We start from the raw sequence: 16,694 nt of genomic DNA, 5'->3' as shown, positions 1-16,694 counted from the left end.
AGGTGAAGCGTTAGGGGGTCTTTTGCCCAAGGACCCCTACTGGAAAGTTGGATACCAACCGGGATTTGAACCCCAGTCTCTCGTATCAAAGGGCGGTCTCCCGTATCAAAGGGCGGCGCTCTTAACCACTACGCTATCCAGTCGCTATATATCTTAGAACTGGAAAAGGTGCTGAGAAGGGCAACAAAGATGATTAAGGGGGTATGGAACAGCCTCTAGAGGAGGAAAGATTAAAAAGACTGACTGTTCATCTTAGGAAAAAGAGAACTAAAGAGGGATGTAATAGAGGAGAAAGTGTTATTTACCCCTTCACATAACACAAGAACAAGGGGTCACCCAAAGAAATTAATAGGCAACCAATTTAAAACAAAGAAAAGGAAACACTTCTTCATACAATGCAGAGCTAACCTATGGAACTCAATGCCATGGGATACTGTGAAGGCCAAAATTATAACTGGTTTCTAAAAAGAATTAGATAAGTTAATGGAAGATAGGTCCATCAAAGACTATTATCCAAAATGGTAAGGGACAATCCCATGCTCTGGGTGGCCATAAACAGCCCATTGCCAGAAGCTGGGACTAGAGAACAGGATCACTCAAAATTGCCCTGTTCTGTTCATTCCCTCTGAAGCATCTGGCATTAGCCTCTGTCAGAAGACAGGATACTAGGGTTAGATGGACCACTGGCCTGACCCAATATGGCCACTTTTATGGCAAAAGCAAAGAGCACAACAGCTATCAGAAGACCCTAATATGGTTGCAGAGAGAAGGGGACAGGAAGGAAGAAGAGGATAGAGCAAAGGGAAAATAAATGTGTGGCAGGGTAGGGTGAGAGGAGAGAAAGGGCAAAAGGAAGGATGATGAGCTAAGCAAAGGGGATCAGAAGCAAGCTGAAAAAAGAAGAGAGGACAACAGTTTTCCCCAAATAAAATGTAACTCTATAAAATATATTTTGAATGGGAGTTAACAATTCACCAGCATCACATGCTAGTTAAACTATGAGTAACAAACTAGAAGAAAAAAAAAATAGCATTTACAAGAGCATCCTCAAACTGATGCAGAAACACTAAGTAAATAATTTACTCCATTCAACAAACCTACAAGATAAAGTAACATTATTCCCTTTTTACAGAATTGGCGAAAGAGAGACATTAAAATAACTTGCCCAAGGCCATAAAGAAAGCAGTCAGAAGTCCCCAGATTGGAAGTTAGGAATTCCTCTCACCCAGTCTCATAACTTCCTTCTAGTCCATGTTGACTCTCAAAAAGGTATTATACTGGCTTTGAAAGTTGAAGTTCAATGAGGTGGCTGGCCATGAATATGATAGCATTGATGATCAAAAACCAAAATTTTTGTCCTGAGGTACATTTTTGATATTTTAACATTTGCTTTCTTCCTCCTTTGGGATGAGACATTGGAATATCAGAAATTTACCCAGAATGAGAAGTTTACAAAAATGTAAATCCAGAAGTGTTTCATTTTGCTGTTTTAAATTGAAACTATTTTGATATTCCTGAATCAAAATGTTTCACTGCTGCTTGTTTGAACTGTGTCCACCCAAGCTGCCATAGAACCTCATGTTCCTCATGCCCCTATTCTCCTCTCTCGGCCAGAGAACATCTTCCATGATGCACCATGGTGGTTCAACCAAAGAGGAGACTGTGATTTAGTATGGACTGTAGAATAGGACAGGACAAGCGATGTCAAAACTACAACTCCCATGAGGCTCCACAATAGGCACAGTTCAATGTCAAACTGACAAGAAATGAAATGTTTTAATTCAGGATGACCCAACTCAAAATATTTCATTTAGACAGCAGATCAAAAATAGACGATACAAATTTGGAAAAAAAAAAAATCAAAATTTTTCTGCAGAAACTGTTTTTTTCAATGGAAGAACATTCTCAGTCAGCTGTAGATGAGCACTGTTTTGTATTAGTGCTTCTGAGGGCTAAGTCTGGTAGTGAGACAAACACAAGGGTAACATCATTGGGATGTCATGCATCTGATGAAGTCGGTACTCACCCACGAAAGCTTATGCTCCAATACATCTGTTAGTCTATAACAGGGGTAGGCAACCTACGGTACGCGTGTGAAAGGCAGCACATGAGCTGATTTTCAGTGGCACTCACACTGCCCAGGTCCTGGCCACCGGTCCGGGGAGCTCTTCATTTTAATTTAATTTTAAATGAAGATCTTAAACATTTTAAAAATCTTATTTACTTTTCATATAACAATAGTTTAGTTATATATTATAGACTTATAGAAAGAGATCTTCTAAAACATTAAAATGTATTACTGGCACACGAAACCTTAAATTAGAGTGAATAAATGAAGTCTTGGCACCTCACTTCTGAAAGGCTGCTGACCCCTGGTCTATAAGGTGCCACAGGACTCTTTGCTGCTTTTTGCAGATCCAGACTAATATGGCTATTCCTCTGATACTTATCACTGGAACAATGCCCTTGCTTACTATATAAGACCACCAATGTGGTTATCACTGCATTATCAAGAAAGCGCTTTCTGATTCTCCCACTAATCAAAACAGGTGTGTGTATGTGTGCACGTGCAGCACACAAAAATAATATGGGACTGAATGCAAAAGAGAAATGTAGGATTTCAGTGTTTAAATCTGAGTATTTCATAAAAGGATGTTTACCACAGCATCCTTGTTTCTTTGGCTACAACATGGAACAAAGGATTCATTTAAATGCCCTAAGTCACAACAAAAGAATACTTAGAAAATGTACGCACAGGACAACTATAAGTTTATCTTTCTGGAAGTATATGCTTCAGCTCCCCATTAAAACAGTTTTATGTTGGGATGCAAAGTTTTTTCAATTTGCCTGCTACAGTAACACTCCTATTATGAAAAAGTTCCAATACAAGAGAAGTCAATTAGAAAAGTAAAAGTAAAAAAGAGCTTATTCATTCATAACCCATTGATTAAAAATTCCAAATGCTAAATTTGTTTATATTTTTAATGAAGCATCTTGAAACAACCCAACTTCTTTATAAAGAAGCCTATGATGCATTTTGGACCAATTGTTAATTAGTTAATACTTTTACCACTCATCACTTCATAATGCAGTTCTCTGCAAGGCACATCATCCACTCACCACAGACAGAGCCTCGCACTAATCTCCTTAAATGCGGTCTCTCAGGGAGGTAGCGATATTTGCATCCAAATATACTGAGGTTTGACGTGTGATCTCCAAAGAAACGGAGCTGGCGGTATCTCTCCCCACAGCGGTAACAGAAATTAGTGTTACACTGTGAACAGGTCATGTGGTCACACCCTTCTGTTCTCTGGATGTGGATCTTTATGAGCACAAGAGGAAGAAAAAGAAAATGTTAATTTAATCAAACAAACAAAAAAAACCATTAAAGCAGGTACTACCTAATAACTATCTAGAACAAAGATCAGATGAGTCATGATGAGTTATTCCCAGAGTAACAGTCACCCTGGTACTGTCCCAGCCATTCAATAAGTGTACAATGACATTCACACATTTGTTCATAGAGCAGCAAACCTGAATATTTCCCTTAAATTCATTTCCAGAATTCCACTTAAGGATTACCTCCCCATTTATCTCCCCTTTCCTTTTTTTTAGAAAACAATCTTTTTTGCACCCGAGATAAAATCCCATGAGAGTTCTCCAAACAATCCAAATATTATTGCAGTTTTAAAATGATAAGAACTCTGGTGATTATTCAGATACATTATTCAGTACTGCAACTATGGTTCAATTTAAAAAGAACCGAAAAACATAACTTAGGAAGGTATCTTTCCCCACCTGCTGACCTGTCATGACACTCTTCCACCTTGAAAATGGAAGTGAACTCAGGCTCTCCTCGCCCCAAGCATGTTGGTCCCTACTGTACAACTTAAAATTTGAGTGAAGATAGGAACATATCTTGTTGTTTCCATGGGTTTTTGTTGCTTGTTTTTGCTATACTTCAGGGCGGAGGGTGGGGAAAGCAAGAACTGGCCAGTGGTGCAGAGTTGGGTTTTCAGTAGTGATTTGAGTGATGTAAAGGTGGAGACTGGACCTTTTCAGAAGGTTGCTCCAAGTATAAAGGGCAACAGTCAGAGGCATAAATATGTGTGGTCAGAGATGTAAAGCACTATTCAGCTGCTTCTGAGTGGCTCTGTCAGTTGACTCTTTAAAATGAATTTACAAGTACTTTTACTAGATCTGAGCTTGACATTTTGCAAGGCTCTGTGCATGACGTTCAGTGTGCAGGATCCTCAGGCAGACATCCGTAACTTGTATACTAGGATGGCAAGGTGGAGAAAAGTTGTATTGTGTCTCTTCTCCCCCCCTACACACATTGCTCTCTTCCAATTATCAGCAGTTTAAGGGAGAGACTGTCTTCTTATGTCTGAGCAGAATCTAGCATACCTTAGACCAGCAGTTCTCAAACTGTGAGTCGGGACCATTTTAATGGTATTGCCAGGGCTGGCATTAGATAGGCTGGGGCCACCGAGGGCTCAGGCTTTGGCTTCAGCCCTGGGCAGCGGGGCTCAGGTTACAGGCCTCCTGCCCAAGGACGAAGCCCTTGGGCTTTGGGCCCCTCTGCCCAGGGTGGTGGGGTTCAGTCTTTGGCCCCCCTGCCCAGAGCAGTGGGGCTCGGGCAGGCTCAGGCTTCAGTCCCCCATCTTGCAGTCACGTAGTAATTTTTATCATCAGAAGTGGGTCACAGTGCTATGAAGTTTGAGAACCCCCAGTTTAGACGCTACTATAACATGAACACTAAAAACAAACCCCAACACACTTTTTTTTAAAATTAAAGAGTAAAGTATTTCTTCTACATCCCCTTCTCTGATATGAGTTCTCACATATCATTTGTGGCCATTTTACGCCTCTTCCTCCACCCCTTCAACTTTTTCTTTATCTCAACAAGAAGGTAGCCACTGGGGCACTTTTCCTCAGAAAAAGATATGGTATCAGCTCAGAAATCCTTGTCAGTGATACTACTACATCAGGGAGCAGAGGGTGCTGAAAGTCATCATTAGCATCACATTTTCTCTACACCACCACTTTCAATCACTTACACATTAAAAGAGACCAAAGTATCACTTTTAAAGGGCACCACTCTGCAGAGCCCAGGGTCAAACATGTCTTGCACAACAGAATGAGAGGTATTTCTATCACACTATCACCATATATACCCCAATTTGTATGTAAAATTTAAAATTGTATAAAAATACCTCACAAAAGACAAAACATTTCAAGTTCTGGATCCCAGTTCCTAGCGTCTGCAGTCAGAATAGGCCTCAACCTGAAAACTACTAAAAGGTATCCCAAAAAATCTTAGCATGCAAGACTAAGGGAATTATCCCTGAAGATTCATTCTCATATCTTTAATATCCTTCTTCAATATTAAACCCATCCTTAAATAAACCACTAAAACACACACCATGCACATACTTAAACTGAATCACTGCATGATCTTCTTGCTGTCCTTGTCCTTCTCCATCCTCCTCTTCCATAAATATGCATGGAGCAGCACAGCCCCACAATCAAGAAGGCAGCCTGTCCTGGGCACCCCCAAAGCTCAGCCCCATCATCCTAGCTGTACTCCCAGTGGTAGCCATGATGTAGCTGCCAGTATTAGCTAGCAAGTTCTGAAAATACATGCATCTTCAAATTGGACATTTTTGCTACACACTACTGATGTGACTCTTCCCAAAGCAAATATATTTCAACCTTGATTATCCAAAGCACCTTTTATCAGCTATCATGACCCTGCTTTGGATGTCCAAACTCAGATAAATAGAGGAGTTCTTCGGTGTCATTCAGATGCTCAAAGCTGAACTTACTATGGCCTCTGCAGATGAACAACTAGAATATCCTCACTGAGGGGATCATAGAATTAGAGGGTTAGAAGGGATTGCAAGGGTCATCTAGTCTAACCACCTGCCAAGATGCACGATTTCGTGTATCTCAATCATCCAAACAGATGGCTAGCTCACTGCCTCCTTCTGAAAACTTTGAGTGAAGAAGCTTCCACAACCTCCCAAGGCAGTCTGTTCCATTGTCCCACTGTTCTTAGAGTTAGGAAATTTTTCCTGAGTTTTAGTCTAAATCTGCTGTTCTGTAGTTTGAACCCACTGGCTCTTGTCCTGCCCTCTCTGGTAGGAGAGAACAACTTTTCTCCATATGTTTTATTGCAGCCTTTCAAGTATCTGAAGACCGCTATCATGATCCCCCCTTAATATCCTCTTTTCCAAACTAAACATATCCAGTTCCTTCAGCCTTTGCTCATATGACTGGCATTCCATCCCTCTGATCGTCTTTGTTGCTCACCTCTCGATCCTTTCCAGTTTCTCTACATTCTTTCTATACAGTTACCAAAATTGGACACAGTACTCCAGCTGAGGCTTAACCACTGCCATGTAGAGCAGTACTATCACCTCCCATGACTTGCATACTAGGCCTCTGTTAATGCAACCTAAAATTGCATTTGCTTTTTTTGCAACAGCATCATGTTGCTGACTCATGTTGAGGTTGTGCTCCACCACCACTCCCTGATCCTTTACAACAGTGCTGCTGCTGCCAAGTGCGTTATCCCCCATTCTGTATTTGTGCATTTGGTTTTTCTTCCCTAACTGTAGCACCTTACACTTGTCTTTGTTGAATTTCATTTTGTCATCTATAGCCCAGTCCTCCAATTTATTAAGATCCCTCTGAATTTTAGCTCTGCCCACCTCTGCTTTAGAGGATAAACTATGGCCCGCGGGACCGTCCTGCTCAGCCCGAGCTCCCATCCGGGGAGGCTGCCCCCGGCCCCTCCCCTGCTGTCCCGTCCCCCTGCAGTAACACCACAGTGGCGGCAGGGCTGCGAGCTTCTGCCACTCTGAGCACCATGGTGGGGGGGGGGGTGTTGGATATGGGGCAGAGGGTTGCAGGGGGCAGATCAGATAGGAGACAGGGAGCAGGGGACAGTTGGATGGGGCAGGCTTGTAGGGGGCGGTCCGGGATGAGGAACGGGGGGGATGGATAGGGGTGGGAGTCCCGGGGAGCCTGTCAGGGATGGAGTGTGGTTAGGGGTTGGGGCAGGCAGGGGTCAGGGAGAAGGGGGGGCTGAACAGGGGGGGGGGCCCCGGGGGCAGTTGGGGTAGGGGTCCCAGGAGGGAGCAGTCAGGGGACAAGGAGCAGGGGGGGTTGGATGGGTCAGGGATTCTGAGGGCAGTAGTCAGGGGGTGCGAAATGGGAGGGGGGGGACAGGCTGTTTGGGGAGGCACAGCCTTCCCTACCTGGCCCTTCATACAGTTTTGCAACACCAATGTGGCCCTCAGGCCAAAAAGTTTGCTCACTCCACTCTAAAGTGTTGGCAACCCCACCCCTTTGCCCCCACTTTGTAGCATCTGCAAATTTGATCAGTATGCTCCCAATTCTTACATCCAGGCCATTAATAAACATGTTAAAGACCACCGAACCCAGAACAGAACCCCACTTGAGACCTCCCTCCAATCTGACATTGTTCAATTAATAGTTACACTCTTTGTTTGTGGTTGTTAAACCAATTATGTATTTACTAAATGGTAGTTCCACCAAGTCCACATTTCTCCAGCTCACTTTTCAGAATGTCATGTGGGGCTGTGTCAAAAGCCTTGCTGAAGTCCAGGCATATTATGTCCATTGCATTCCCCCTATTCACCAAACCAGGTACCCTGTCAAGGAAGAAAATCAAGTTGGTTTGGCATGATTTGTTCTTAGTAAATCCATGCTGGCTGCTAGTGATTACCCCTTCAACTTCCAGGTATTTGCAAACTGAGTATTTTATACACTGCTCTGGTAGTTTCCTGAGGGTTGAAGTCAGGTTGACTGGTCTATAGTTCCCTGGCTCCTCCTTTTTCCTTTTTAAAGACAGGCATTATGTTAGCCCTGCTCCAGTCTTTCAGGACCTCTCCTATCATCCATAAATCTGCAAATATTATTGCCAGTGGTGCCAAGATTTCTTCAGCTAATTCCTTCAGTACCTGGGATGAAGAGCATCAGATCCTGCTGATTTGAATTCATTCAAACTGGTCAAAAGATCTCTAACATGTTCTTTATCCCAATCTGTATTTCTTCCCCTTTACTGTCTATGGTAACTTCCGGTCACTTGTTATTTTTTGTGAGAAGACTGAAGCAAACCAGGCATTGAGCAGCTCTGCCTTCCTAACATTTTCCGTTCCCAGCTCATGTTTTCCATTGCGCAGTGGACCCTCACCATTCCTGATCTTCCTTTTTTGTCTGTAGCGATCTTATAACGTAAGAAGGAAACTTTCATACTATAACTGTGAGATGTGTTTTCTTATTTCTAGATAAAAGCTAAATATCTCCATATGCAATATATATACTTGTCCCTAATTTCCAAAGAAAACAGTCTGAGAAATAAACTGAGATTCCTCACTGGAGGTCAACATGGGATAAATCTGCAGAGGCCAGGGGGAATAACAGAAATTAAGCATTGACTGACTTCAGTTCCCCAAGTGATGGGATATTGTTCGACCACTCAAGGAACCCAGAGAACTCAACTTTTAGGTGCCACTTACAGAGACCTGAGCGTACATCCCCAAGAATATGTACACAAGTGCCTCTGAAAGCTGGAAATTTGAAGCAACTGGTTTTGCTTTTTCCTCCAGTGACTGTATTTTCAATTGTAAAACATTTTCTTCAAAATTTACCACTTCATTGTTATTCTGATTAGTTTCAAAAAATTGAAACACATCTTTAATGGTGTTCCTGGAGCTTCATATCACATGCAGAGACTAACAGTGCCAGATGAAGTCTGTATAATTCAGTCAGGATACTTAGAAATTCAGAAATGACATTTCATTTGATAAACTTCAGCTCTGGTTCAGATGGGTATTTCTCCCTCCACCCCTCTGTAATCCTACAGTGGAATGGCTCATGCAGCTAAAGGTTGAGGAAAAATGACCGTTAATGGATCACATGTCATTTGCATGTTTCTACCCTGCTGGGCAAAACAGCAGGAGTATGACATGCAATAGACACCACAAGGAATGTGCAACCCTAGACATTCACTTTGCTATAATTAGCAAAGTACATTTCAGTTGCTTGATAAACTTCATTTCTTTGTTATAGAGGAGGACAACACAGAAATGGAGAAAAGAGAATAATCAAACAGAAGACAGTTTGAATCTCTGAAGATTCTATTATTGGCTTAACCCTGCATAGCAACGAGCACCCTTAACTCCCACTGAAGTCAAAGAACATTCTTCATATTACAGGATTAGGCCTACATAGCACTTTTATCCAAGAATCCAACAGTGCTTTACAAAAGGTGAGAAATTAAACCCATTTTACAGATGGGCAAATTGCACCATAGAGCTGTATGACTTGGCCAGGATGTCGCATTAAATCAGTGGCAGAGTCTGGAACAGATCTCTAAACTTCTCTACACATCTACATGGCTATTTTATAACTATGTAATAAACAAACAACTGCATATTTCTTTACAATATGTATGAGCTGGCTAACAGGGCAGACTCCAGTTGTGGGGAGGAGCTGTCCATCAAAAATGTTTTTGGCACTCCAAACCACCCTGATCACCTAAATGGCTAAATGAGAGTTTCTAGTGAACAATACTTTACAGTAAGTTACTTAATGAGCTATCAGCTGGAAAGTTAAGCTTCTTCCCCACCTTTTGTACCACTATAGCTATCTTTCCATTCCAATAAAAATCCTCTCTAAAGAAAGAGCCCTTAAAAAAAATCCTCCTGACAAACAAACATTTTCAAACAACTTTACTGTATCATAAATAACTAGCTATCTCTTAAGGAAACCCACTGTACATTTAAATCCTTTCATATATCTGCACTAAATTTGTTTCCCTCAATAAAAAGGAGCCCAGTTAGTTCCTTAAAAGATTCAGCTGGAAATACCGAACAATCAACTTTCTGGATTATTTGATGATACTCATGTTAATTTGAATATCTGATCCACAAAAAGCGCAAGTATGTCCTGATTTGTACCTGTTTTCTTGTTCATTTAACTTCCTTCGGCTATTCAAAGTTCTACAACTGTAACTCACCAGCTTTTTTAAGTTTTCTTCTGTCACCCTAAAATGTGTTTTCTCCTGAAATCTTTGGCATGTTCACATTTTCTACATACAGCACTTCCTTGTTTTATTGTATATCAACTACATTTGAGAAAGAAGGGGAATTTTGTGGGGAAGTTTTTAAGCACACTATTTCAAGAATTTTCAAAAACTTTTGGTTGAGGAAACGGGTATACTAATTATATTCCTTTTCATCGGCTATGTATACAGGAGATTTTATACTGCCCTAGACATCTCCGACTGAAATAAACCCAGGACTTTTCAGCAAGAAGCAGAACTATTCAGAAAATCACACTGCACTACATATCCCAAAACAGAAAAACACAGGATCTGTTAAAAAAAAGCTAACAAATTATTTAGTCATAAATCATGTAATAAAGAACCCAAAGAAACCCCAATCCTTTCATTTTAGTTATAATTTACAAATGTTAAAAGGAAAATATAACATTGTTGTGTTTTGACAGCACACATTTTTGCTTGCTTATGTAAGCATATCCTGTAGGCAGCAGTTACACCTAAATAAATGTTTCAGTCAGACACAGTAAGGTGGTACTCACTTTCAAAAAATTTAAGGTGGGATTAAAGCTGTGGCCACACAAAGGTGCCTTCTGCTCTGTGTACCCTTCCAGAACTGAAATTCCAAAACATCTACTTCAAAATGTTGGAAAACAAGAAACACTCTTAGAGATCTCCCCAGATATTCCCAAAAGGAACATTCTTGTAACACTAAAAACACCCACAAACTTAAGAAAATCAGAAAAATGCATAAATAAGGTAACAGTTTATTGGTGATGTGTTCACTTTACGAAAAGTTGCACCATAACTAACAAATCAGCTGTAATGCTCCACAAGGCTATCGAGGGTTGTGAGGTTCCTCACCACCACCTGCCCTTAGCATGAGTAAATCTTGTCTGTGCCTGCTGTGTATCAGTTCCCTGAAACCAATAGCCTCTGGCAACGCAAACGCTGCCTTCCAAGCTTCTATGCCTCTTTCTCTCTATACAGATAATGATAGGCACACAGCAACCCCCAAATACTTGGGGCATTGCCACAGTGTCCAGCCCTTTATTCACTGAACACACTCAGAATTATCAGACTCGCTGGTAAAGGAACAGTACACATCAGCTTTTAAAATTCAACTCAGTACCAGCACTTTGCTTAAAACCACAGTGCTCTGATATATTGAGAATGAAAACAAGAATAAGTTTGCTGTCAAAGAACAGAGATTCAAGTAATAGTGAGTAAGAATAGTGGAAACAAATGGTTACATACAGCCATATAAAGCAAAATCATAACACATTTCCTAAAAATTAAACCTTAACAAGCTATTCGCTTGTCTAAAGTTTATCTTACCGAAAGTTCTCCTCAGGGTTTTCAACCAAGGCTGGCTGAGACCCCTTTTTCCTGAAGAAAAATTGCTGTCTTTTTACTTCCTCAGTGAAAGGCGCCCAGCTGTCTTCTCTGCCTCACAAATATAGTCAAGCAAACCTTTAGCGTGCACCTCTAGGTAAAGTTCTCTCCCCCCAACTCTTCTTATATTCTTGTTGTTAGCTTCGTTCTGAAATTCTGACAATCTTCATTTGCATTTAGTTCAGACTGGTGATAGGAAGACCATTGCGAATAAGATAACACGCAATTTACATATAAACTAATAGATGGATAAATCTCTCTCATCTGACAGAAATCCAGTTTTTCACCTTTGCCAGTGACCAGTACCTGGATACAAATTTTAAGAACATTTTTAGTACGTATACAACTTCTTCCACAATATCTGTACATGCACTTCACAATGGAATAAATCCAGTGTGACACCAGTTTTCATTTGAGACCTTACATGACATTCTTTGGTGATCTAGAATGCACACACCAGAGTCATGACATTCCTGTATTCCCTCTACACATACTTTGGCAGTTTGCATTAAGAGGATCTTGGGTCACATCAGCATTCCCCCAATACCTATCTGCTCATACAATGAGGCAGAACTTGTAAGATGGTACCCTTTGGAGGCAATCAATAATTTTACATTATGCCTTCCTGATGGGAAAAACCAGCTTGTCTCTTCGGGTACATATACACTGCACTCTTTACTGTGAAGTGTAGAGTACATACAATAAGTGCCTCCCTAGCACGGGTGTAAATACCACTGCTAGGGTGAGGCACTGATTAGGCAAATACAGACAGGCCTGAACCACAAGGCATGTACCCAACACGACTCTCTACATGCCCAAGCAGTGCCTTCCCAGTCTACAAAGCTATTTTTAGTAGCATGTGTCCCACTGCCTCCCTACTGCTGGAATCTTTCCCAGATGCAAGAAAAGGCTCCAGCATCAGGAAAAGGCTCTGATACCGCGGAGGCAGCAGGGAAAGGCTCCCTGTTGCTTCTCCTCAGGCCAGAGCCAAAGCTCCAGCAGCAGAGAGCTGCTGGAGCCTTTTCCCACTGCCTCTCCCCTGCCACAGCCTTTCACTGACACTCATACCTACACCCCGAAAGGTGGATGCAGCATGCTTTTCGCTAATGCACGTAGCTACATGATCCTTATGTGCTACCACCAGTAGTATGCAGTTTATACATAGCCTATGTTATACCAAAAGAAGTCAAACTTACTTCCCTGCTTTGCTACAGTTTTTAGTTTCTGAACAAATGACAAACTATACTTGAGCTTAAAGCTTTAGGCAAAAAACGTACTCTGGGTTTAAAATATATTGCCATAATGAAATACTGAAAATCAAATATTATTAATCATAATTCCATTCAAATGTCATTCCAACATAACTTGCTACAATAAGAAAATTATTGTTTAGCTTTTCTTAGTCACAATAGACCTGGTTCCCTCTCGTTCTCAACAGATCAAATATGGAGAGAGAGAGGGAGAGAGAGAGTGTAAAAACTAAATTTAGTTTTGAAGAAGGTTGGCTCAGACTCTCTGGTAAAGAGCAATTTTTTAGACACTTCCGAAGGTACATAAAAAAAGAACTTTTACACATATCACTATTTGCAAAGCTATACTAGGTAGGATTCATTTAAAAGATCATCTCTTAGAAGCTGTCGCAGTTCAGGACAACTACATTTGTATTTCCCCCTCTGGTCCATCCAGGGCACCCACTCTAGCTGTCTAACTCCCCAGCAGTTGCCTCTTGTGGGTAGAGTCTCACATCTTTCTCATTAGGGTATTTCCAGGCTCCACAGGCTCCTGCCAATGCTGTGATATCTCCAGTAAAAGATAAGCTAGCTAAGCAGGCTTCTTTTGTCTTCTCTTCAAAGATGACACACAGTCTAATTGCCACAGTTATAAGTTACCACACAGCTTTTTCTAAACAAGCACATTTTATTCTTCAAGTAAAAGCATTACAGAGAAAACATTAAAAAACAATAAAAACTATATACACACTAATAAATTTAGCGGAGATCAACCCAACATGGACTCTGGCAGGTGAGCAGACCAAAAACCCACAAGAACCCTCACATGACACTCAGAGTCACTCATTTATCCAGTTTGGGCCTTTGAAGAGACTGTGAATAGATAATCAGCCAGACAATGGTTTTCTGCTCAAGGCACAGCTTCAAAAGGATGGATTCGAACCCCAAGTGTTTCCTAGGAGATACACTTCACACATATTGTCCTCAAAAGTCCTTTGACGCTCATACATAAAACTCCACAATAGCACATTTGTATGTTTAATACGAGTTCCTAAAAACAACCAACCACATTTCAACAAAGTTTAACTTAATTTCATTAGTTTTGTCTTAGATATTGCAGGATACTGTCATATCTGTACTGAAGTTATTTGTATGCAATACAAGTAATATTGCATCCTCTTTCACATGCTCCTCTAACATTCTCCTAGGTAACAGAAGTTCTTGAGGGTCTGTTCAGGAAGGATCCATTTCTGAAAGTGAAGTTCCTTTCCTGTATCATCAGTTCCTGAAGCCTCAGTTTATCCTTAGACTGGGATTCAGATCTGTCTTCAGCTTCTTGGAACATGAAAATAAAGTTTGCGTTCCATCACAATACAAATCATTTTACATTGCTTCTTTGGTCCTAATAGAATATTCAGTCAGCATTAACATGTTCATTGTCCTTCCATATAAAACAAACAAACAAAAACAATCTAGTAAGGTGATCAAATATAAAAAACGTGCGGCCTTTTTTGTGGGGTGGGGGAACACACACAGCATTTGGATTTTTTTGCTGGGAAAGGGAGTTGGTGGAAAACATGAAGACACAAAACACAGCCATTCAAAAAAAGATCCAATGGAAGTACAGAAAAGTATAGCTGTACTTAAAAATAAATCATAATATGTTCTCAGTTTAACAGATAACACTTCAAATCTTGTTTGCTTAAAAAAAAAAACAGTAGTACTCTGCTTCTTTTAATATTTAAGCTTCACTACTTTTTATAGTATCCTGGTTTAATGGCTAATTTTGACCTTATCACATTACAAATGCTACTGCTTAAGAGTATTCAGGAAAGCTGTTTTAATGAAGCACTTCAAGTGAGAATGCACTGGACCTAGAACAACTTAGGATAGATCAAATGGAAGTGTACATCAGATGGAGATTCTTTTTCTAATTTGCAAATAAAATTTCCATCTGCTTCAAGACATCCCACTACTTCATATACAAAAAAAAATGTTGTAAAAAGTTACAACTGCTATTTCGTAGTGCAGCTCACCTTTCCTGAGATCTTTGTGTGCTTTGAGACCTACAAATGAGAAGTAGTAAGACCACGTGGTGCTGTACTTCGTGCTACAGCTGTTGAGAAAAAGCAGAAACACAGCAACCTTGCAATCCTTCTAAGCAGTTATTTTGTTATTACTTGCCAGTTGCACAGACTTGATCTTGCTTAAACAAATAATATTTTGATACGAACTGATCAGATTGCGTAAGCTTAGAGAACTCTCTTCTCCTCCCAAGATGAATGCTGAACAACCAGAATTCCCTCTCAGATACTAATGCCACTTTGGTTTAATATTATGTAGTTAGAGGAGAAAGTCACTATCAAAATGAATTAACAAGAGTGATCTACATGAAAGACAGTACAGCCTCAAGATTTCACTTTCAAATCAGAACACAAAACATTCAGCTTTGAAGAGCTGCCACATCTATCCTCTGGCAGAATGGAAAAAAAAAAATGTATAAACAGTCACACCTTCTCATACACAGATTACAACTCACAAAAATACCAAATTTCTAAAAAACATCATTGAATTGCAGAAGGGCTTTTATTAACAAAGGTACTTTTCCACACATTGGGCTTGTCTACATTTCAAATGCTACAGCACTACAGCTACACTTCAGTGTAGACACTACTTATGATTACAGGAGGGGTTCTCCTGTTGGCACAGATAATCCACCTCCCTGAGAAGTGGTAGCTAGGACAATGGAATAACTCTTCTGTTGACCTAGCGCTGTCTGCATTGGGGGTTAGATAGGTTTAACTACATTACCTCAGGGGTAGAGATGGATTTTTCACACCCAAGTGATGTAGTTGGGTCGACCTAACTTTTTAGCATGGACCAGGCCTTTTGTTTCATAGCCCAACTCACCAAATTCAGTAGACTGAGGAGTGCAAGATTATTATTATTTCCTAAACATGGATCCTGAACTCTTTGACAAAGTTTTTCCATAAACAGGAGCCCTTACTTTAGGCTCCTAGATAAGTGGCCTGATTTTCAGAAGTTCTGAGCATCCAATACTTCCTATGAAAGTCAATGAGAGATGCTGGGTGCCAAGCACACTTGAAAATAAGGTTCTTTATTTAGATGCCTAGTATAGATTTAGGCAACTAACTTTAGGCTTCTATATTTCTAAAAAAATCTTGGGCTTTATGTCCAGTTGCTCAGATATTATGGTGATGTCGGCCACATAATTACCTAGATATATTGAAAGATATCAATAAGCAGAGATTTATAGCTGGTCAAAAACAAACAGAGTTTGCAAATAATGTTTGAAAAATTTCCAAAAAAAGTAAAATATTTCAAAAGTTTTGACCAGCTCTGAGAGATTATCATATCACATACTTGGATTTAAGAAAACAAAGAATTTAACAAGTTCACATGCTTTAACTTTTGTTAATGGCTCCCTTTACTACAGACAAAAGATACCATGAAAACCAAAGAGAAAGCAGCAAAAGTTATGAGAAGTGGAACTGTCTTTCCCTACTACAAATGAACCCATCCACTGAAAAATGACATCATGGGCATTTCCTTCCCCATAATCAGAACAAACCAGAGTGTACATTGATAAACACCCTCCTCTTATTAAAATACTGTGCAGTTTTCTAGCCAAAGATCTGAATACTTGCCAAAATTTGCTTTGTTGAACTGGAAGATTTACTTTAAAGTTGATGATCATTGCATAATATGACACTAATAGATGGTGATGTCGATATCACAGAGAGATCTTGGAAAAAACTTTTCCAAAATCAATGTGAGAAGAGATTTTAAAAACCTTAAGGAGGCCAAACTGGCGCTACTGGCAAAAATCTGGGGTCTCATACAAATTTAGGAAGGCTGGTAAATAAAGCTCAGTTTTCAGTTACTTTAAACACATTTCTGATTATTAATTCCACAACAAAAATGTCAAGGTGGAGTTACAGTTGAAACAACATTAG

General features: G+C 40.2%; 1 protein-coding gene across 1 annotated transcript in view; it reads right to left on the bottom strand.

The window, feature by feature from the left end:
• Positions 1–16,694, bottom strand: part of RNF217 (ring finger protein 217) — an 85,812-nt gene that overhangs the window by 28,025 nt on the left and 41,093 nt on the right. Inside the window, 1 exon segment of the mRNA XM_075063436.1 lies at positions 3,121–3,322. Coding sequence (XP_074919537.1) covers positions 3,121–3,322 — 202 coding nt within the window.

This window comes from Chelonoidis abingdonii, chromosome 3, assembly GCF_003597395.2.
Source record: "Chelonoidis abingdonii isolate Lonesome George chromosome 3, CheloAbing_2.0, whole genome shotgun sequence".
Classification (NCBI taxonomy): Eukaryota; Metazoa; Chordata; order Testudines; family Testudinidae; genus Chelonoidis; species Chelonoidis abingdonii.
This window is presented reverse-complemented; position numbering and strand designations above follow the sequence as displayed.